Below are 21,681 nucleotides of genomic sequence, written 5' to 3'. Positions count from 1 at the left end.
GCCTCCGCTCCGGCCCAGCAGCCGGCTGGAGCTGGGCGATCCCGGCCCGCGGGCCGGGGGCCGGGCGGGGCGCAGCCCTCGGGGGCGTGTCTTCCCGGCCGCCGCCGCCGCCGTCTCCGCCGCCGCCGCCGCCGCTGCCCCCTCGAGAGGCAGGCAGCTGGCCAGGCAGGGCAGCAGCGGCCGCAGAAGGCGGGAGGCGGCGAGCATGGAGCGCGAGCTGGAGGCGCTGGCTGCTCGGCCCGCGCGCCCGGCTGAGCCGCCCTTCCAGGCGCTGGTGGAGGCGGCGGGCGGCTGCGGGCAGGTGTTGCTGGTGGGCGAACTGTGGGAGCGCGAGCAGAGCCGCGCGCTGCTGTGGGACTTCGCCCGGGCGGTGTTCCCGCCCCAGCAAGCCGCGGGCAAGCCGGGCGGCGAGGCGGCCGAAGGCGCGGGGCCCGGGGCGCCGGGGGCGCAGAAGGTGCCCGCGACCCGGGCGCGCGCCATCCGCTCACCGCTGGTCTTCGTGCTGTGCCGCGCGTCATCGCTGGCAGCCCGGGAGCCGCGGCGCCACCTGCGGGAGATGCTGCGGGACGTGCGCAGCCGGCGGCGGCCTGGCGCGGCGTTGGTCGGGGTGCTGGTGGCCGAGGCGGAGCCCGTGGACTTGGTGGCTCCGGAGCTGCGGCTACTGGAGGCGCTGCTGCGCACGGTGTTCGGCCGCCAGGCTGGAGGCCCGGTGCAGGCGGCCGCCTACTGCCCCGGCCACCCGGCTTCCAACTTGACTGTTCAGGCGGCCGCCTGCAGGGCCCTGCAAGCCGCCGGGCGCTTGCGACCAGGTGAGTGGGCTCTAGGTCCCGGACGGCGTGGGCGGGCGGCGGCTGGGGGAAGGCCAGCTTTTTTGGCCAGCGCCCCCTTCATGGTACACCGAGGTAAACTGAGGCCAGGAGAGAGGAGGTGCCTAGCACTAGGCCTCCCAGGTAGGGCGGAGCGGGCCCTGGGCAACGGGCCGAGTCTGTCCCGGGTGGATCCTGAGTGCATGGGATTCGGAGTGCTTAGGAAAGCCGAGGCGGCAAGCAGAAGGCGGGGGAGGTTGGTGGAAAGAGGGCTGGACTGAGCTGGGCAAAGATCTGGGATTGGGGGGGCAGGGGAGGAGGAGACGGGAAAGCCTTGGGATGCACCAGTTTCAAGGTGGGAGGAGGACAAAATTGGGACTAGGGGGATATCCGGTGCCAGGAGCTTCTAGGATGCGCACAGCTAGGGATGCCCTAGAGACGCGACGGTTAAACGCCGCGGGGTCAAAAGAAGGCAAGGAATAAATGCTGGGGACTTGGAGGTGAGGGGAGAAAGGATGTGAGGGACTGAGGGCCTAGAGTTTACCAGTCCTTCTTGGCTACCCACTGCAGTGTCTCCCTCGCTTCCCTCCCCACTCTCCTGAAGTGTGGGGAGGGGAGTACGGGTCTTCTGCCAGCCCCAGTGACTGCTGCCATCAGCAAAAGGGTCTGAATCTCATCCATCCGGGTACACAGGGTTTTACAGAAGGTTTCCAGTGCCCCGAGATTAAAATATGGATGTTAAGTACAGCTGGATCTGGCAAAGCTGTGAAACGCCGGAGTGATTTAGCTTCTAGCTTCTAGCTTCCTTCCCCCCACTCCTCTCCAGCACCTGCCGCCCTCCAAGCTTTCCAGCCTCTGCCAACCTTCTTGCTAAAGAGTTAATGACGACAGAGGCTGTGTTCCGCCTCCCTGGGCATTGGTGTGTTAACTCAGGAACTGGGTGATGCCAAACTTACAGGGGTCGGGGGTGGGGCTTTTCCTGCAAGGAGACCTGGTACCTCTGATGTCACAAATGTCACAGACTTACCTGCCAGCGTGGCCTGCCTAGGTGAAGACCATTCCTCTCAGCTGTGGAGCCTGCCCTAACCTTCCCCTCCCCTTCCCACAACTCTTCTGTTGAGTCTGTGAGGAAGCCAGCTAAATTTGAAACTCAAGGACCAGCATTCTGAAAGACACGGAGAACGTCCTGAGATGGATTGTCATTCGGGTTGTTGCTGCCGGCACCTTTGCTGACCTGGCCCCATGGGGAAAATTTTCTGTCCCCTAATGAGCCTGTGCCTAGAAATTCTCTGAGCCCTTTGTCTCTTAGACATCTCTTATTCCCAGGGAACAACTTTTTTTTTTTTGAATTTTATTTTATTTATTATTTTATACAGCAGGTTCTTATTAGTTATCCATTTTATACATATTAGTGTATACATGTCAGTCCCAATCTACCAGTTCATCCCACCCCCCCATCCCCCACCCCCAGGGAACAACTTTTAATTCCCCAGAGCCAAGCTTGCTCTGGGCTCCTAAACTTTTTTTACATTGCAGTTGCCTCAGAGAGAAAAGCCTTTTCTTCCATCCTCCTTTTCCTGACCAATCCCATCTCACCATTCAGGACTGGACTTCCTCCTCCAGAAAGCCTTCCCTGACCCGCCCACGCCATTTGCAATTCACAAATGAAACCCGAACCTGCTTCTGCGTGGTTTTGTCACTTTCCCTTGTGAGTTTAATCACCACTGTATTCCCATTTCCTGACACCCTGCATGGCATGCAGAATCCTTGCCTCTTTTTAAACACTAACATTTCAAATTTTTAACATTTTGCAAGGGAGTCATTCTATATATTGTGTTAAAGTCGATTGTACTTTTATCAAAACATACTGAACATGAAACCTTTCATTAATGACTAAAGGTCACGGGTGTAATTATAACTCATTGTCCAGTAATTTCTTCCAGGCTTTTGCGGTGGGTTACGCCATGGATTCATGCTGCTGAGGTTTTGCTAGTGCTTGTGGAGCTTTCCAGTCTCTTTCCTCACTGTCTGATGGCTGTTCTTATACTTTTAGGTTGCCTGCCTCTTGGTAGTGCTTTTACCCAGTTTATGCTTAATTCAGATGCATTTTGGTTGAAAAACAAGGACCCAATCTTTTTAGAATTGGGTACAGATTAAGAGTAAATTGGCCCCAAGTAAAGAATTACGAGAAAGGATTTTCTGTGTCTTGGCTCTCCGGAGTCCTTTTTTAAAACTTTGTTCCAGTTGACCTTATTCCAGATGGTTAGGGATCTCAAGTAATCCCCAGATAACTGAGGTGGTACTATAATAAGGAAACTCGAATCAACATGTAATTGTTTTGTGTGTGATTATCAAAAAAGATTAATTCTATTTCTATTAAGAAATAGTTTGATGGCCATTTCAAGAATAGTTGAATGGCCATCATTAAAAAATCTACAAATAATAGGGACTTCCCTGGCAGTCCAGTGGTTAAGATGACGCGCTTCCAATGCAGGGGGCGCGGGTTTGAACCCTGGTAGGGGAACTAAGATCCCACATGCTGCGTGGCCCCCCCGCAAAAAAGTCTACAAATAATAAATGTTGGAGAGGGTATGGAGAAAAGGGAGCCCTCTGTACGGTTGGTGGGAATGTAAATTGGTGCAGCGATGATGGAAAACAGTATGGAGTTCCTCAAAAAAATAAAAATAGAGTCGCCCTATGATCCAGCAATTCCACTCCTGGGCGTATACCCAGGCAAAACTATCATTCGAAAAGATACACGCACCTCTATGTTCATAGCAGCACTATGTACAATAGCCAAGACATGGAAACAACCTAAATGTCCATTGATAGATGAATGGATAAAGATGTGATATATATATATATCACATTGTGTGTGTGTATGTGTGTATATATATATATATATATATACACACACACAATGGAATATTACTCAGCCATAAAAAGAATGAAATAATGCCATTTGCAGCAACATGGATGCAACTAGAGATTATCATACTAAGTGAAGTAAGTCAGAAAGAGAAAGACAAATACCATATGTTATCACTTATATGTGGAATCCTAAATGCGACACAAATGAACATACCTACAAAACAGAAACAAACTCTCAGACATAGAGAACAGACTTATGGTTGCCAAGGAGGAGGAGGGGTGGGGGAGGGAAGGATTGGGAGTTTGGGATTAGCAGATGCAAGCTACTGTATATAGGATGGATAAACACCAAGGTCCTACTGTATAGCACAGGGAACTATATTCAGTATCCTGTGAAAAACCAGAATGGAAAAGAATATGAAAAAAGTATATATATGTATGACTGAGTGACTTTGCTGTACAGCCGAAATTAACACAACATCGTAAATCAACTAAACTTCAATAAAATTTAAAAAAATAGTTTGAACTACAAATCTGGGGGTAGGGGGGCAATTACTGCTTCTTGAGTTTTTTCTTTGGTGCTATGTAATTATAATTAATTTCATGTCATTTTTGTTACTGTAGTTTCTCCAACGTGGTACCTACATAGAGTTTTTGCGAAGATGAAATTAGGTAATAGGTATATAAAAGCAGTCTTTCTTTTTGGTTTTTTTTTTAAAGCTCAAAAACCTACCCCCTTTTGCAAATCAGAATCTTTTTTTTTTTAATCAGGCAGTTAAAACTAGGGCAGTTGACAGTTGAAGCTCTTGGTTGGCTGAACAGAAAGTCTCTCAGTCGTGTCAAGCCCCATCTGACCCCACTGCCTCTTGGACCTTGTGTTCTTTCTAGCAGAAGGAGCGTGGGAGAGACCCGGCCTCCCAGGACTGCTGGCATGCTTTTCCTGGGGTCCCTGGAGCCGAGGGAAGGACCCAGATGCCACTTCCCCCAGTGACCCAGCTCAGGGTGAGTGTGTCGCCTTCCTGGCTTCCTGGACCCTGACGGGGGCTTGGGGTTACGGTCACGTGCACACAGGGGACCATAGGGATGGAGTGGCCCACCATCGGCGAAGCCGTTGCCTTGTGCGGGGCGTGGGGATGAGCAACGTGAGGTGCCTTGACCCCCAGGCAGCCGGCACTCAGACTGGGTCAGTAGGGCTCTCGCCCCAGGAGTCTCTGCCTAGGGAAGGGGTTGTGGGTGGGGCTGGAAGACAGTGGCCAGACGTAGGTGATGGGGCACCTGGAGCCAAACGCATTGTCTCCCCTGAGGATCCAGGGAGTTTAACAAGTGACTTTTGAGCTGGAGGTTGGGGGATTTTCTTAGAAATGGGAAGATTTGGAGAGGGAACACCATGAACAAAGGCTTGACAGCATGATGTCAAGCTCAGAAAACAGTGCCCTGGGGGTGAGGTGCAGAATGAGACTGGTGAGGGCCGAGGCTGAAGAGGACAGTCGGAGCCACATCAGGGCTCTGGACCCAAGTCTTTCAGGAATAGGGAGCCCTGGCGACTTCTGAGCAGGGGTGTGCGCTGATTAGGGTGTATAGCGACGTGAGTGGACTGCAGGAGCAGCGAGAGACCAGAGGCAGAGCCCACCTAGGGGGGGACTGCACCCTGCTGGAGCACTGAGGTCCCCACCTTGCTGGCTGTCACCTCCAAGAGGCCCTGAAGCTGTCTCCTCTCCCAGGCTCACTCACCACACAGCAGCTGCTCCTTCCATCCGCAGGAGAATCTCCGGTCTCCTATAACATAACATAATCACAGGAGTGACTCCCCATCACCTTCGTCACATACCCAAATCTATGGCATGACTATCTCATCAGAATCACAGGCCCCACCCACACTACTTATGCAGGATAAGTACACCAAGGAATGGGAATCTTGGGGGCTGTCTTAGAATTCTGTCTACACAATTGAAAGCTCAAAAAATACAAAAGAAGAAACACAAATATTAAAAATCATTCATTTAATTCCCCCACTCAGAGGTAACTATAATTTGGGTAGACCATTCTGTCTGTCTATCTAGCTATCTATTTATATTGCCTTGTACTACTTAAATATTAATAAATTCACTTCTATATATATATAAATCATCTGCAAAATGCATCACATATTTAATATATTTAATTGCAAAAATGTTAACTTCAACCTCTCCATCATCATTTTGGATGTATCTGGAAACTAAAGGGGAAAAAAAGCAAAGGAATCATAAACATTTTTTTTCCTTTTTTTTTGGCTGCATTGGGTCTTCTTTGCTGTGCTTGGGCTTTCTCTAGTAGCGGCGAGCAGGGGCTACTCTTCATTGCGGTGCTCAGGCTTCTCATTGCGGTGGCTTTTCTTGTTGCAGAGCTCAGGCTCTGGGGCACGTGGGCTTCAGTAGTTGTGACCACAAGCTCAGTAGCTGTGGCGCACGGGCTTAGTTGCTCTGCGGCATGTGGGATCTTCCCGGACCAGGGCTCGAACCTGTGTCCCCTGCATTGGCAGGCAGATTCTTAACCACTGTGTCACCAGGGAAGTCCCCGTAAACAACTTTACGTAACTCTTTGATCACCTCTCTCTGTAGCATATACCGAATTGTTTAGTCTCATGTAGAAGTGAATGTATTAAATGCAAATTGCGTGTACAGACTATACATAAACATAATATACATAATCAATAGCAGATTATACATACATACATTTACATACACTGTTTTAGAATCTGCTTTCTTTATCAGAAACATACCGTGATTGTGCAGTATTCCACAGTGATAAGTATATGTCAACATCTTTCATCTTTTTTTTTTTTGAGGTAATTGTAGATTCCCATGCAGTTGTAAGAAATCCCATTAAGAGATCCTGTGTACATCTTGCCCAGTTTTCCCCCATGTACATGTCGCAAAACTATAGGATAAGATCACAGACTGGGTGTTGACATTGAAACAATCCACAGACCTTATTCAGATTTCCTGAATTTTACGTGTGTGTGTGTGTGTGTGTGTGTGTGTGTGTGTGTGTGTGTGTGTTTAGTCCTATGGAATTTTATACATCATTTTTATTTATTTATTTATTTTTGGCTACGTTGGGTCTTCGTTGCTGCGTGCGGGCTTTCTCTAGTTGTGGCGAGCGGGGCCTACTCTTCATTGCAGTGCACGGGCTTCTCATTGCGGTGGTTTCTCTTGTTGCGGAGCACAGACTCTCGGCACGTGGGCTTCAGTAGTTGTGGCTTGCGGTCTCTAGAACGCAGGCTCAGCAGTTGTGGCCCACGGGCTTAGTTGCTCCACGGCATGTGGGACCTTCCCAGACCAGGGATCAAACCCATGTCCCCTGCATTGGTAAGCGGATTCTTAACCACTTCTCCACCAGGGAAGCCCTATACGTCATGTTTAATGCCTGAATCCCATAATGTGACTGAGCCACAGTTTACTCAGCCAATCCCTTTGTCAGATATCGAATCAGTTAGGATGCTCTCAGCTATAGGTAAAGAAGCCATTACTCAAACTAGCAGAAGCAGACGAGGAATTCATCATCTCACCTAAAAGACAGTCTAGAGGTGGAGTCAGTTTCAGGGCTGGTTGATTTAGGGGTCCAGCAACACTTTCAAGGACCCAGGTTTTTTCCTTCTCTTTGCTGGGCCGTCCTCAGTGCTGTTTCATCCGTATACTGGTAGCAAGATGGCTGGAGCAGTTCCACTAATTATTCCTAATTATTTCCTTAGGATAAAATCCTAGAAGTGGAATTGCTGGGTCAAAGGGTATGTACATTTTTAAGGTTTTCGCTACGTATTTTGTTGTGTTTTTAAAGTAGAGAGTCACTGGGGCCAACTCCTTCCCTTTCATTCCCAGCTTACCCACTCATAAACTTTATCTTCTCATTGGGTGATTCCTTCTCTTGTGTTCCAGATAACTCCCAGGACCCTGAGGAGGAGCTGGCACTGACAGTCGTATATCCCAATGGTGATTGCGAGGATCCCAGAAAGGGGTCAGTAGCCTGTGATAGAGTTGCCTCCACTCCCGCTGAGCCCGCCGAGACTTGAGATGAAGGCTGGACCCCTGGCTGCCCCGGCTCTCACCTACAGACAGGGGGCTGGCTCTCACTGAGCTACCCTGCCTCCATGTTGACCTTGAGATGCTACAAAGCCCCACCTTCCAGGGGGCTGTTGCGTTGACCTGTTACCAGCCAAGCAGCGGGACTTACTAAGCTAAGCAGGACCTAAGAAAGTGTATCCTCTGGGAATCTGCCCCCCACTCCCCTCGCATTTGCTCACTCTCTGGTCACTGTGGGGTTATTTTTTCTCTCTGTGCCGTGGTTTCTCTATGCCATTGAGACAGCTGGCTATCTGCTTTGAGGTTCTGCGGTGCTGTGGCATCCCATGATTGTTTGCATGAGTATCCATCATTTCAAGAGCAGCTGGACTAGAAATCATCAGATCTGAGAGGGGAGCCTTGGACCTGTCACTCAACCTTTGGGTCTTCTGTTTCTCAAACACGTAAGGGCTCTACCAGCCTAGTGGCTCTCAGCCAGGGGCCAGGCTACCCGCTCCAGGCAGTATTGGAAATTTGTGTGTGCGTGTGTGTGCATGTGTGGTGTGCTGGGAGAGTCGCTGCAACTGTGGGACACCCCTGGACTTTAGTGGGTATCTCACAATGTGCAGGGCAAATATCCAGCAGCACAAAATTGTTCCATTCAAAATGCCAATCACAGCAACTTTGAGAAACTGTAGATGAGACAATCTCCTCCCTGTCAAATTCTAGGAAGAGTCCCCCAGAGCAGAGAGGGTTGGGCTTCCTGGGGCTTTGGCTCCCAGAGCAAGGCAGAATAAAGATGCATTGCCACCCTGGGGGCCTTTAGGGCCAGAGCCAGTATGGTCCCTGTGCTGCAAGCCCAGGGCATAAATAGCTTTGCACATTCTTGAGAAGAAAGGACCATGTTTCTTCCTCGTGTTGACATTAACTTTCTGTGCCGCGTTCTTTGAGGATAAAGATGCTAGGGACTAACCACAGCACCAAACAGAAGGAAAGTTAGGGGTATGGATTACAAGAGCATACGATTTGTTCTTGATCTCAGGTCCTAACCCAAGGTCGAAGCAGACGAAGCCCAGAGGTGCCGAGTTCCTCAATCCTTTTTTCTCTGTTTATGAGTCAGTCAGGGTCAATGATGTTCCCTTAAAAGCCGGGAAGACCATCTGACTGTTCACTCAGAGAGGGAACTCTGTATTAGCTCCCTTGTCTTTCTCACCTGCCCCTGGAGAAATCCAGTCTTTGGAATGGCAAGCACAGCTCCTGATTTTCCCAAGTAGAAAGCACTGTCTAAGGGAAGCAGCTGAATTCATTTATTCACGCATGATTCACTCAGCAGACATGCAGTTGTGCCCAGCACTCTGCAAGATGCTACGTAACTTGTATTAGTTATTTCAGTTCTTGCTGTGACGGCGACCAAATGGGGAATGGGAAACCTTCTGTGGCCGAGGAGCGCTTTGATGCTAAGGAGGGGCCCTCCCTGCTCTATGCGTCAATTTATTCTCTATAATAGGGAGCCTGGTCCATAGGAGTGTGAGGGCAGGTAGGATGACAGGAAGGATACAGCTGACTTCCTCCTACACAAAATGAATTGCTGTTGACTTTGTTTTAAAATGGGGAGCCCCATTCCTTGGACCTCTACCACCACGGCCACGGCCACCTCCCGGGAAGAGAGGAAGCAGGAGAGGAGCCCACGTTGCCTGTCAACCAAGTCCTCCAGCTGCCCTGAAGAGTGCAAGATGTTCGCCCGTGCAAGCTCGCCTGCACCCTGCTCTGATCCGAGTTGGATCCAGAGTTGCAGACAGACCAATTTCTGCATCAGTGTTATCTCGACCAGAGGCTAGGGCTGGAGAGGGCTCTTCAGTACTTAATGGGGCCCAGAATGGTGTGTCTCAGTTAATCCAAAGGGAGTTTTAGACCAGTGCAATCAGCAGAGACATTGATGCTACAGCCAGTTTTATTGGTGCAGGTGCTGCAGCAGTAGGAGTGGCTGATTCTGGTGCTGTTATGGGAACAGCCTTTGGCAGCCTCGTCCTTGGTTTCGCCAGAAACCCTTCCCTGAAGCAGCAGCTGTTCTCATACGCTATCCTGGGATTTGACTTGTCTGAAGCTATGGGTCTCTTGTTTGACGGTTGCTTTCTTGATTTTGTTTTGCCATATAACAGAAATTACTGCCTTGAAATGTTGGCATTCATATTAATTACAGATATAATTCTGTGTATCTTACTGTGACTCCAAAAACTGTAGTACTGGTTTCATGGAAATGAATGTTATTTCCAAAGTCATTTCATTAAAGATGAAAGCGTTAAAAAATAAGAATAAAAAAATAAAATAAAATGGGGAGACTGGTATTTTTTTTAATAAATTTATTTGTTTTATTTATTTATTTTTGGCTGCATTGGGTCTGCGTTGCTGCGCGCGGGCTTTCTCTAGTTGCCACGAGCGGGGGCTGCTCTTCGTTGCAGTGTGCGGGCTTCTCATTGCGGTGGCTTCTCGTTGTGGAGCACGGGCTCTAGGCACGCGGGCTTCAGTAGTTGTGGCTTGTGGGCTCTAGAGCGCAGGCTCAGTAGCTGTGACACCCGGGCTTAGTTGCTCCGCGGCATGTGGGATCTTCCCAGACCAGTGATCGAACCTGTGTCCCCTGCGTTGGCTGGCGGATTCTTAACCACTGCGCCACCAGGGAAGCCCCAAGACTGGTATTTTTGAAGCTGCTGTATTTTTCTATTTCTCTGTTAATTTCTTTGTAATAATTTGGTTGAAGTTTTGTTATTTGATGGGGGGGCGGGAGCTTTTTTTAAGTTAGGAAATTGTCTAAGGCAGAAGTCACAAGACAGTAGCCTCTGCTGTGTTTAAAAATCTTCTGTATTTGTTGCCAACATTTGAAACTTGGGAGATTGCATGTAAAAAAGCTGGTTTTCTGGGTGAAGGATGGGGTGTGTTGTCCTCTCCAGTGTCCTGCATCCCTCCCGCCCACCTCTGCCACTCCTTTGCTTCTCTTCATCTGAATATGCCATTGCCTGGTCCTGGTCCAGGTGGCCAAGTGAGTTTGCAAGCCTCTGGTATAAAGGGTGGTTTACTCATTATTTTTTCGTTACCTTCAGTATTTGCTGTGAATAGTTGAAGAGAGAAGGTCTTTCCTTACTGAGATTTGGGTTCTGCCTCCCAAATGTTAAACGGGACTGAGACCCATCTTTGCTTCCTTGATAATGGCTAAGATACGCCCCATCCTTTCTGGAAATGTTGTTGCCGTCTTCTAGCAGACAGAAGAGTTAGGTAGCAGAAGGGATGGCTTTGGCAGTGGGTCTCTTCTCTAGGGACCCTTTACAAGGCACAAAGTTTGGGGTGGGCCTGTCTGAGGGCAGAATTAGGTCAGTGGTACCAGGAGCCATCGGTGAGGGGCCTCCAGTCAGGTCCCCGTGTGGGCTCTTCGGTGCTAATCTTTCTAATATGGCAGTGGTTGTGTTACTTCTGACTTGAATCAATAATTCCTAATATCTAATAAAACCAAACAGTACCTAATTGCCGGCTAATTGGAAACGGAATGGATCTTTCCCTTTATTCTCATAAAAGTGTTCCTTGAAGGGACCCTTGGGAGCAAGGCATCTGGTTAAATGACAGGACCTCTGGAATCGTCCGGCCTAAAGTCCCTCAGTCCTGCCCTGGGTGACGTCTCCACAACCCTATTGGCTGGGATTGGAAAACATGTAGCTGGAAAGTGTAAGTAGATATTTAAAAAGAGGATTTTTTTTTTAAGAGATAGCATTTAACTTGGTATTTATTAGGGTGTGTCTCTGCACACGCGAATGTTTAATGAGATAAAATGGCCTTAACTGAGTCTCAGAGAACCCTTTATACTACGTGCGTCACAGTTTCCTCTCAAAATATTTGTTTACAAGACTTTCTGCACAAGAATCCCTTGGTTATCAAACCAAAGCTTAAGGCAAAGCTGCAAAGGGGTCAAGGGCTGAGGTCCCTACACCTGTGGTCTAAACAAGCCCCTCTTACCGGGGGCAGACCACCTAGGACCCCACCTCCCTGGGGAAGGTTGACAGTGGCCACGTTAACCTGAAAGCAGTCTATACTTCAAAGTGTAGCAGATCCATGCTGCAGGGCTGTCCCTGTGGTCGGGCTGCACTTTGTCCTGTTTGGGTGGCAAACACAGCCAGCACACTAGAGGAGCCACAGTACAGGAGTTATTTTGTACCCAGATGACCCCCTTCTGACCTGGTTTTGTGTGTAAGTGGATCAAGGATTGGGACAGACGAGGAAGTTGGCCTGGGCAGCCTGCCATATGCTGACACGTGGAAAGTTCAAGGGTAAATGGAGAAGGCAGGGGTGATGCCCAGGACCCCACACGTATCCCTCTGATGCCTTTGGCCCCTGGGCCAGAGCCCTCTGGTTGCCTTCTATTTGAGGCTGCCTAGTACGGAGCAGAAACAGAGACTACCCCATTGGGCCATGCTGTGGTTCACAGGGATCTTGGAATTCGACTCCAAGGGACCGTGGTGTGCGACTGGGCTCTAGGGCTGCTGTGGGTCCAGGGCTCTGGCAAGAGAGAGAATCTTGTCTGGCTTCCTCCCTGAGCTGCTCAGCTCCAGCCAGGGCTCCTGCTGAAGTGCAGACAGTGAATTTCAGAGACCCTCAGGCAGAAATGCAGATTTTCAGTCTCAAGTCCTGCTTGTTGCTGTCCTGCTCTGCACTTATACGGAGTAATTAGGCGCTTAGCTTAGTCCTTGGAGCCAAGCCCTCAGAATGAGACCTGGCTGCAGAAACTGGGTCTCTGTCTTGTCACATGAGTTCTTTCTCTCTCTCACTGGCTAACAAGGTCTTCTCAGAGCAGGGTGTTGCCTCAGATCATTACCCTAACCCCAGAATGCCTTCACCCTGACCTCCCTCCCCTCCCCCATCCCAGGTGCATAGCCCTCTCCAGAACTCCTAGCTGCGAGGGCAGCCACTCCCAGCCCCTTGATCCCTGACAGAGGTGGGTCTCACTTTCAGATTCTGCCCCCTGATCTGGTCTGGCCCCGTATGTGCCACCAGCAAAGAGCAGCCATGATTGTGAAGCAGGCCAAGGGGCCAGGCCTGAATAGGGGGGCAGAGGGCCTGAGACCTCGGGGTGAATCTAGACCAGCCCTGTCTCAGAAGAACCTACCAGGCACATAGGTAGCTTTAAATTTTCTAGTAGCCACATTAGAAAAAAAAAATCAAAAGAAACAGGTGAAATTAATTTTATTAACATTTTATTTAGCCCAGTATGTCCAAAATAGTATCATTTCAACTGTAAATATAAAAAAAAAAATTTTAATGAGGCATTTTGCGTCTCTGAAACCCTGTGAGAATTTTACACTTACAGCCAATTCAGAAATTAAATTTTTATCCAATATACTTAATCTGTATTTAGATTTCATTAACTTTATAGTTGAAAAAATAGATTCACATCCTCAGTTGTTCCAAAGATACTTAAAAAGTTTTCCAATGACTGAATTGGGTACCAGTCTTTAAATTTCAATAAAATACAATTTTAATTTAAAATCAGTTCCTGGGTTGCACTAGCCACATTTCAAGTGGCCACCTGGGTCTAGTAGCCACTAGATAGGACAGCCAGAGTGCAGGAGGTCTCGCTTGAGGGTTCATTGTGGCTCCTCCCACCCCTGGCCACTTGCCCCGAGCTGGTTGGTCATCATAGACCCTCCCCCCACCCCCAGCCACCCCTCCCCCAGCGAGGGAACAGTGGCTTCCAGCATCACTTCATCCGGGGCAGACTTCCGGTTGCCCATGATAGGCGTTGCCCTCCTGGACACTGTCCTTAGAGGGAAGAGGGCCCAGCGTCTCTGATGGCTTCCCGGGTTCTTTCGTGCCTCAGTCCATCCAAAACAATTACAGCCCCAGCCGGGCGTTTCCCTCCAGCCAAGCACATACCTACGGGAGGCCCGAGTCACCGTCTGCGTTTCACGTTTCTGCTCCCTGAATAAACGCTTTTACTCTAAAAGCACGTGGCCGGCGTGCTGTACAGGAAGCAACCACTAGCCTCGTGGCCAGTTTTATTCCGCGCTGTTCTATGACAAGCCCTTGATTAGAGCACCTCCCGTCACAAGCTGCGCCACGTAGATGGACCAGCCCCCTCTACAGCAGGGCTCAGGTGACCCCAGGGCTGCTGTGGAACAGGGATTTGATCCCTGGTGTCCTGGCACCGACACCGCCCTTTCCACCTTATCACTGTGCAGCTCAAAAAGCAGTCGAGCCCAGTCCTTGACAGGAGACCGAGCCCTCCTAAGACCCAGGATTTAAATGCCAGAAGGCTCGCGGGTTGAGGGGATGGGGGCGGGTAGACGTGGGTGGTCATAGAGCGCTCGCCCCTTCCCATGTGCTCTGCCTTCTGGGGAACTCTGTGACCACTAGAGGGCGCCGCGCGGGCCAGGGAGGTGCTTCGGCGAAGCTTCGGACTGAATCCTGCTCAAGGTGGGCACATCCGCAAAGAAAAATCAGGCTCACGGTTTCCTCCCGTCACCCTGACAGAGGTCCCCGCCTAGCCCGTAACTGTGTGAGCCCACAGCTGACCTCGTTTGGGTTTTGAGATCTTTTGTGTTATTCCTGTATTTGGAAGGAGATAGTTGTTTATGAACAGAGCACTGGGTAAGAATTCTTTCTGTGGTTTTACTGTGTCCTAAGTGTCCTCTAAAAAGAGCACATTTTAGAGTCTTGGAGAGGGCAGGGGTTTCTGAGACACTAGTCTGAGTTCTAGCCTTGTGCCAATAACTAACTGACCCTGTGTTGATCCATTCATCCAACAAATATTTATTGAGCACCAACTGTGTGCCTGACCCTGTACTAGTTACTCTAGGGGACACAGAGATGAATAAGATGTGGCTGTGCCCTTGAGTAGTTCCTTGTCCGGTTGGGACATAGGCAAGAAGACATGATTATAGCTGTGTGGGTAAAGGCTGTAACGGGACACATGGTGGGGTGGTCAAGGAAGGCTTCCTGGAGGAGGTGCTGGGGATGAGGTGGAGAGGCCTTGAAGACAGAGCAGAGAGCAGGTACTGAGGTCAGAGACAAGGTACCATGCCCGCACAGCCTTTTTGGGAATCGGAGCAGTTCAGGATGGCCAGAGTGTGGCACACAGGGCAGAGGGGTGGGACATAAAGATGGAGGGTAAGCAGGGTTGGATGAAAGTCCTGGAGAAGCTTGGAGGAGACAAGCTTCCTTGTTTTGGGTAGTGCTCCAGTCTAGCTGTGAAGAATGGCCTGGAGAATTGTGCCATGGTGAGCAGGAAGTCAAGGCTGTTGGGAACTGTTGTGGCCAGGAAAGAAGAGGGGGAGATGACTACTGGGTGATGGAGTGAGATGGGAGGCTGGGCTGGTGTGAGAGAGATTAGGGAGGACCATATCTGGTGCAGACCAGGTGGGGGGGACAGAACAGTCAATGGTGCCCTCTACCCACCCTCTCCCTGGGGGCCCTGCTTCAGTAGCTGATGGATGCCCTTCATCACACTGGGATCAAGGCAAGAGACATACATGCAGCGGGGGTGGGGGGGCCCCAATGTATGCAGCTTTGAGGTCGTTGAATTAAGGAGCATCAAGCAGAGATGCCTGGTAGGTGTGTGAGTCTGATGCTCTGGAGAGAGGGCAGGGCTGCAGGGGTACATTTTAGGGCCACCACCTTGTCCATAGCAATCCGAGGCATTGCACTCCCACAGGGAGAACGGGGAGTGAGAAGAAGCCTGTGCACAGAAACAGGGAAGAACAAAGCAGAAGAATAGAGCCCAAGATGGGAACTCAGGGTTTCAAGGAGCAGAGGCCGTGGTCAGAGTTGAATTTTGAAAAAGATTGCTCTGGCTAAAGAGTGCAGAATGGAATGGAGAGGGAGAAGCCAGAGGCCTGGGACAGCAGAATGTCCGAGAAGACAGAGACCGCTCAGAGGGCTCCCGTGGGGCTCAGCGTCTGTGGCGATTACAAGCTCAGCGTCCCAGCCAGAGACAGAATCGTCCTTCCATGGAGAATGTCTTCTTTTTGAAGAGCAGAGATGGCAGACTGGCCACCTCTCTGCTTTAAACCATTTAGAATTAGTTGCCAACATTTTTTTGGAGATATAATTGACATATAACATTGTATTTGTTTTAGGTGTACAGCCTAATGATTTGGTATCTGTGTATGCTGTGAACTGCTTATCACCATACGTTTAGTTAACATCCGTCACTGCACCAAGTTACAATTTTTTCTTGTGATCAGAACTTTTAAAATTTGCTCTCTTAGCAACTTTCCAATATACAACTGTAAGTCATCATGCTGTACATTCATCCCCAGGACTGATTTATCCTATAAATGGAAGTTTGTACCTTTCCACCCCCTTCACCCATTTCACCCAACTTGCCAACATGTAAAATTCCGAGGATTTCACACAAAATTCTGATTTCTGGCTTTTCTTGGAAAAATCAGAAGCTCTCACGACAGTAGCCCTGCATTTGGCACTGCAACACTGTTGGAGCTGAGTAGCCATTGCTCTCTTTAGATGGGGCATCACTCTTCATTCTGTCACAGTCACCACCACCCCCTACTGTGTCCCTGACACTAGTGTCAGTTGCCGTGCACCATCTGCTGAGCTGGTGTTTTCTTACACTCGGCCTGCTTCACTCATTCCCGTTACCTGTTAGCATTTGTGTCTGCTTCTTTTAGGAGTTTGGGGCGCACAAGTATCTTTATGTGAGGGATCAGCCAAAGTGCCTCTGTCAAATAATACTCCCATGTACTCAATCTGTTTCTTTTTCATGCACACCTCCGAGGTGGGTGTCTTTCAATCTGAGCTACAGGTTCTTGAAAAGTGTTTAATAATTATATTTAATATATTTTAACAACCATAGCCTAAGAATACTAATTTTAAAAAAATTCACACATGCCCTGGGACTTCCCTGGCGGTCCAGTGGTTAAGATTCCACACCTGCAAAGCAAGGGGGCGCGGGTTGGATCCCTGGTTGGGAAACTAAGATCTCACATGTCACGAAACTTGGCCACAAGAGTAAACAAACAAAAAAAAAGAATTCACACATACGCTCAAGTGTGTCATAAACCAAATTTTATTTCAACTGCAAAACATTGGCTTGTGCCACTGGGTTACATTGTTTCAAAAGGCCTCAGAAATAAGCTTTAGTAGGTCGCTATCCAGTTGAAGAGTGGCTTGATAAGGCCAGTGGCTTTAAAATGCCACCATTTGTCACAAATCTTTGTCAAGGTTTTCTCAGTACTGACTATGGAAGTAAATTGTTTAGTAAAGCTGGTACAAGACTGCAGATGGCTATCACAACAGGCGTTCCAAATTAGATACAATAAAAAACAGGAACCTGTCGCTACGGAGAGAGAGAGGAACTGGTCAGATGTAAGACAAGAACGGAAAATTTGTTTTTCCTTCAGAACACTTTTCACTGTATATCTTTTTATATTTCTGATTTTTAAACCATGTACAGTATTAACTATTCCAAATGTAAATAAAAACCTTCATTGTTCAACTTTATTATAAACCAGTGCTTGCTTAGGGATTCATCGTGCTATGATTGTAAAGCATTTATGTTGGATTTCTTTGGAAGCTGGGCCCTGGTTTTTTTTAAAAAATGGAAAATCACCCTTCTAAGAAAACGCTCTTTGCCCTACCGGGATCCCCAAAGGCTTGGCTGGGGCGCGGGGTGGGCGCTGCAGGGAGACTTCCCGAGCAGCAGGTGGCGCTACAAGCCCCGCGAGCACCTCTCCTCAACCCGTTTTTCTCAGCAATGGCGGGTGACGGTGGAGGGGCGGGAGGGAGGCCTTTCTCTAGGGGTGGCTATTCTGAAGCCTGATCCCAGGTGCGGACGACGGTTCCCATTCCCGCGGGATCGCTGACCTCGAGGAGGATTAGAGAACACCATGGAGCTCTCCGTGCACCCTCCCTCGCGAGGCGGGGAGGCAGTGGCGGCACGGAAGACACAGGCCTGGGGAGAATTCGCGCCAGGCGGCAGGCGGGACAGCGGGCAGCCCCGGGGCGGGCGGGGTCCTGGATGAGAAGCGAGCCGGTGGCCTGAAGAGGCGACTGACTGAACCGGTCACCAGGGGAGCCAGGCGGCGCGGCGGAGCGAGCGGCAGGGAGCTGACAGATAGACGGCGCGGCCGGGGCGGCGAGCGAGCGAGCGAGCGGGCGGGCTAGTACGGGGCGCAGCCATGATCACTTCAGCCGGTGAGTGGGATCGCAGCCGGCGCCGAAAGGGAGGAGACACCACGCCGGCTTTTAGCTGAGTCAGGGCCGGTGACTGGGCACCTCCCGGCGGAGCACCGGCCTGCGCGGCTGCTCACTGCGCGAGGCTCACGCCCCGGGCCGGGGGCTGGCAGTGTGGCCCGGGCTCTCCGGGGGCCCTCGCGACCCCCTCCGGCTCGAGGGAATCGCGCTGGGTTGACCGGCTCGTTCTTCCTCCGCAGCCACACCCCCGTGCCCGGACACTAGGGGCTTCCTGGGCCCTTCTCCGATCCCGACGGGTTTTCCTTAATTCTCTTCCTTCGGCGGTTGACCATGTGGGGCCGTCCGAGCCCAGCCCTTCCTTGCAGGTGGTTAGGGTGGGATGGTCCCCCAGTGCAGCCGGACTGTGAGGTAGCCCATGCTACTTAAGTACTTCTCGACCTGACCTAGCACCTTTCTCTTTAGAGGGAAATCTAAATTAAACTAGGCTTGAGGCGGGTCGTTTCTGGGTCTGTTCTAAGGATATTTAGTTAAAGCACCCAGAGAACTTTCGTGTTCTGTGAAGACAGCATCCTGAAAGCAGACATTATACTGAGAATCCAACTGTGGTTTTGAGGCTAGATGCTAACTATGCTGCCTTGAAGAAAGAGCTCATGGGTGTCTGAGGCAGGTTTCCTACACTTAACCGTTGTGTGCGTAGATCGTGGAATGACGTTTGCAGCGGGATAAGCTGTAGAAGTCAGGTTTCAAGGGGAGATTTTTAAGTCCCGGGCTGCAGACTGACGTGCACGTAGCTGTCCACAGCCTTGGTGCCTTTTTTCGTGCCTGCTCACAAACTTTTTTCTCGTCCTGTTTTACTCTACACTTGCCCCACAAGTGCTTTGCTCTAAACAGACTGATAATCAGAGGACAGTAACTTGTAAGGAGCTCCAAACCATGTGTTTATAAGGATTACTTAAAGAAATTGGTGGAGACCCTGGGAGACATAAGAGTTCTTTTTAAAGACTTGAAGAGCTGTCACATGTACATGGGATTAGAGTTTTGTCTCCAGTGGTTACAGGTGATTGGGAGATGAATTTTAGTTCAATGTAAGGAAAAGCTTTTCTATCCAGTCGGAGTTCTCTAAAGAGAAAATGAGCACTAAATTACTTGCTGCTTGTAAACGTAGGCCTCACTGTTTTTCAGATCCCTCTACTTAGCCCACACTACCTTCATCTCTTGCCTGCCTTGCTTTGACAGCCTTAAGGTTTTGTTTTTCCAACAATTGCCTCCGTATAGTCCATTCTTCGTGTTGTAGTCAGAGTATTCTTTTTTAAACCTTAATCACAATATTATTTTTCTGGTTAAAATCCTTCAGTGGTTTCCATTGTGCTTATAATAAAATCCAGGCTTATAGGCCTACATGATCTGATTCCTGGCTTGTCTTGTACTACTTTTTTCCTCACTATACCCTAATCATACTGGCCTTTCTGTTCCTTGAATATGTCAGTTTCTCTCCTATCTCAGGCCCTGTCACATTCTTTTCCCCCTTTCTAAACTCCTCTTCCTCAAGTTTTCCCTTAGCTTCTCAATCCTTAGTTTCCGCTCAAATGTTAGTCTCTCCCGATCATTCTATTAAAACATGCTGCATCTCTCCCCCTCAGCTGTCCCCTCTCTTCATTACAGTCCTGTAATTACTTTGTTTACTTGCCTGACTACTGTTTTTCTCTCTGTGGTAGAATTTTGGGTGGGAGACTTTTCATAATTCTTAGAACAACTGCCAAGCAGATGACAGAAGTTCAGAAGTATTTCTCGAATGAAGAAATCAGTTAGCTAATCAAATCAATAAATCAGTCACCAGAGTATTTTAAGTAGAGGCTGAAACAACACTTGGTGGGGATTTAATAGAATTTAAACCTAATGATTTTTGAGGTCTTACTCTGAGACTCGGTGGTGATAGCATAGTGTGTATTCGTTACTGTCATTGGTTACGTTTACTGGATTACTTATCAGCTTCTGCTCCAAACCTTTTGCCACCTGGTTTCCTGTCCTTTGGCTCTCTGTGGGTTAGGATCTGTCCCGGGTGCTAAACAGAACCTAACAGGTACTAGTTTGGATTAGTCAGTTTATTTGTTCATTTACTGCCGAGGCACTTGCAGGGCACTAAGAACACAGTGGTGAATAAGAGGTTAACATGTACTGTTAAGTTTTTCCAAGAGGTTTGGCTGTGAAAGGGAGCGGAGAGATAGAGATAGGTGGTTACTGGAGGGAGACGGGAGAATGAATTTTTTTTTAACATAATAAAGGAAAATTATGCGTAAAAGCTTTCAAACAATAGTCTCCCACTCCTCTTTTCCCTTATTCGTTGAGGCAACTGTTTTCAACTTTTAAGCTGTGTCTTCTGGAGCATACCTTTATAAATAATATGCTATTTAAAATAATGCTATAAATTGATACAGCAACTTTAGGTAATATCTGCTGACTTCATATTATGGCATAAGAAACTTTTTAGCATCCTGAAACATTCCCCATTCCCCAGGTGCGCCTCGTCCCTCATCTAAAGGTGAGTTCTCTTGTTTTTAAGATGAGAAATATTTGTGTATGAAGTGTAGGTATTTGATTTAGTTGTGTTCCACGGACAACGGCTGCATTTCTAAGCCAGGACAACCATATAACACATTAGTCATAAGTGAAACCAAACAGGAGAGTATACAGAAATCCATCACCTCTTTTGGTAAAAGCAGTTCAGACATACTGTTGATTGATGATAAGGGAATGGGTAGCATTTTTAGTGTTTTGATATAAAGCATTCTGCCATTTATGATCTGTTCCACATTTAAGGTACTCTTGTCTATCAGCTCTTCCATGTCACTAGTTCACAATCCCCCTCCCCTCCCCTGATTGCATTCTTTAATCTGTCTTCTCTTCATGCTGTCAATTCAACCTCTCTGTTCTGGGTTTGTTATACCAACCTAGAGTACCAAGAAGTTCCTTTCATCTGCTTTAATGCTTTTTGAACAGTAGTATGCCCTAGCTAGAACCATGGCATAGTTTCGTTTGCTAAATTTTGAAGCTATTTGGCAGACCTACACTTACCAGTTAGAAATGGCTACATCTCCTAAGGAAAGTTGCCCTGACACTTTGTATCAGCTCACAGTTTCAACTCAGTGTTCCAACTCAGTGTTCCGGAATGATTTTAAGACCTACATGGAAAACATATCTGAGAGACAGTTTAGTTTCCTTCATGGTCCAAGGACGGTAGTTTCCCACGTCTTTTTTTCTAATAATCCCTTTGATATATGACTATTTCAGGGTGCATTTTTTTGGAGAGGACAGTTATTTCCTTTACTCCCCAGTGTTAGTGCTAATCACCTCAGGGTCACATGGGGAATGCTGTGCTTCAGTAATTGAAGTCAGAACAAGTGAGATTGCTCATCATTTAGCAAAACCTTCTAGGTTACTTGTGATTACAACAGAGGTGCCTTAATATAGGCATCTTGAAATAATCGAATTATTTTATTCTGTGAGTTGATGACTAAATACTCCTGCTTTTGTAAATAATTTTATAACTCTTGGTTTATTTTGTGTGAATAATTTTATTCTAAAATTGTGTAGGAAAGTTTCTCATTTTGGTCAGTAAATTAGGCCAGTGATTGTCAAACTGTAATGAATATCAGTATGACAAGGAAGGCTTATGGCTCCATTACTGGACCCTATCCCCACAATTTCTAATTCAGTAGATCTGTGATGCGGCCAAGAATTTTTATTTTTAACAAGTTCCCAGGTAATGTTAATGCTAA

The 21,681-nt window shown here is 48.5% G+C and overlaps 2 protein-coding genes across 3 annotated transcripts in view; both read left to right on the top strand.

The window, feature by feature from the left end:
* The first annotated feature begins 205 nt into the window (after nucleotides 1-205).
* Nucleotides 206-10,039, top strand: C7H2orf72 (chromosome 7 C2orf72 homolog). Its single transcript, XM_032637500.1, has 3 exons — nucleotides 206-809; nucleotides 4,566-4,679; nucleotides 7,592-10,039. The coding sequence occupies exons 1-3, from the start codon at nucleotides 206-208 to the stop codon at nucleotides 7,723-7,725; spliced, it is 852 nt and encodes a 283-aa protein (XP_032493391.1). The 3' UTR covers nucleotides 7,726-10,039.
* A 7,665-nt stretch (nucleotides 10,040-17,704) lies between these two features.
* Nucleotides 17,705-21,681, top strand: part of PSMD1 (proteasome 26S subunit, non-ATPase 1) — a 106,070-nt gene continuing 102,093 nt past the window's right edge. Inside the window, exon 1 of one of the 2 annotated variants that reach the window (XM_032637193.1) lies at nucleotides 17,705-17,905. Coding sequence is in view for 1 of the 2 variants with exons in the window: in XM_032637192.1 (XP_032493083.1) it covers nucleotides 17,890-17,905 (16 nt within the window). In the remaining variant the exon portion in view is untranslated. The remainder of the gene's footprint in view (nucleotides 17,906-21,681) is intronic. The other variant, XM_032637192.1, reaches the window with a different exon arrangement.

Source organism: Phocoena sinus, chromosome 7 (genome assembly GCF_008692025.1).
Source record: "Phocoena sinus isolate mPhoSin1 chromosome 7, mPhoSin1.pri, whole genome shotgun sequence".
Taxonomy (NCBI): domain Eukaryota; kingdom Metazoa; phylum Chordata; class Mammalia; order Artiodactyla; family Phocoenidae; genus Phocoena; species Phocoena sinus.
The sequence above is the reverse complement of the archived record's forward strand: the minus strand, read 5'-3'. Positions and strand labels throughout refer to the sequence as shown.

Bases quoted from the DNA above. Each gene is read 5' to 3' on its own strand.
- C7H2orf72 (XM_032637500.1), top strand. From the start codon at position 206: ATGGAGCGCGAGCTGGAGGCGCTGGCTGCTCGGCCCGCGCGCCCGGCT. The intron at 810-4,565 runs GTGAGTGGGCTC...TGTTCTTTCTAG, and splicing joins CGCCGGGCGCTTGCGACCAG to CAGAAGGAGCGTGGGAGAGA. The intron at 4,680-7,591 runs GTGAGTGTGTCG...CTTGTGTTCCAG, and splicing joins CCCCAGTGACCCAGCTCAGG to ATAACTCCCAGGACCCTGAG.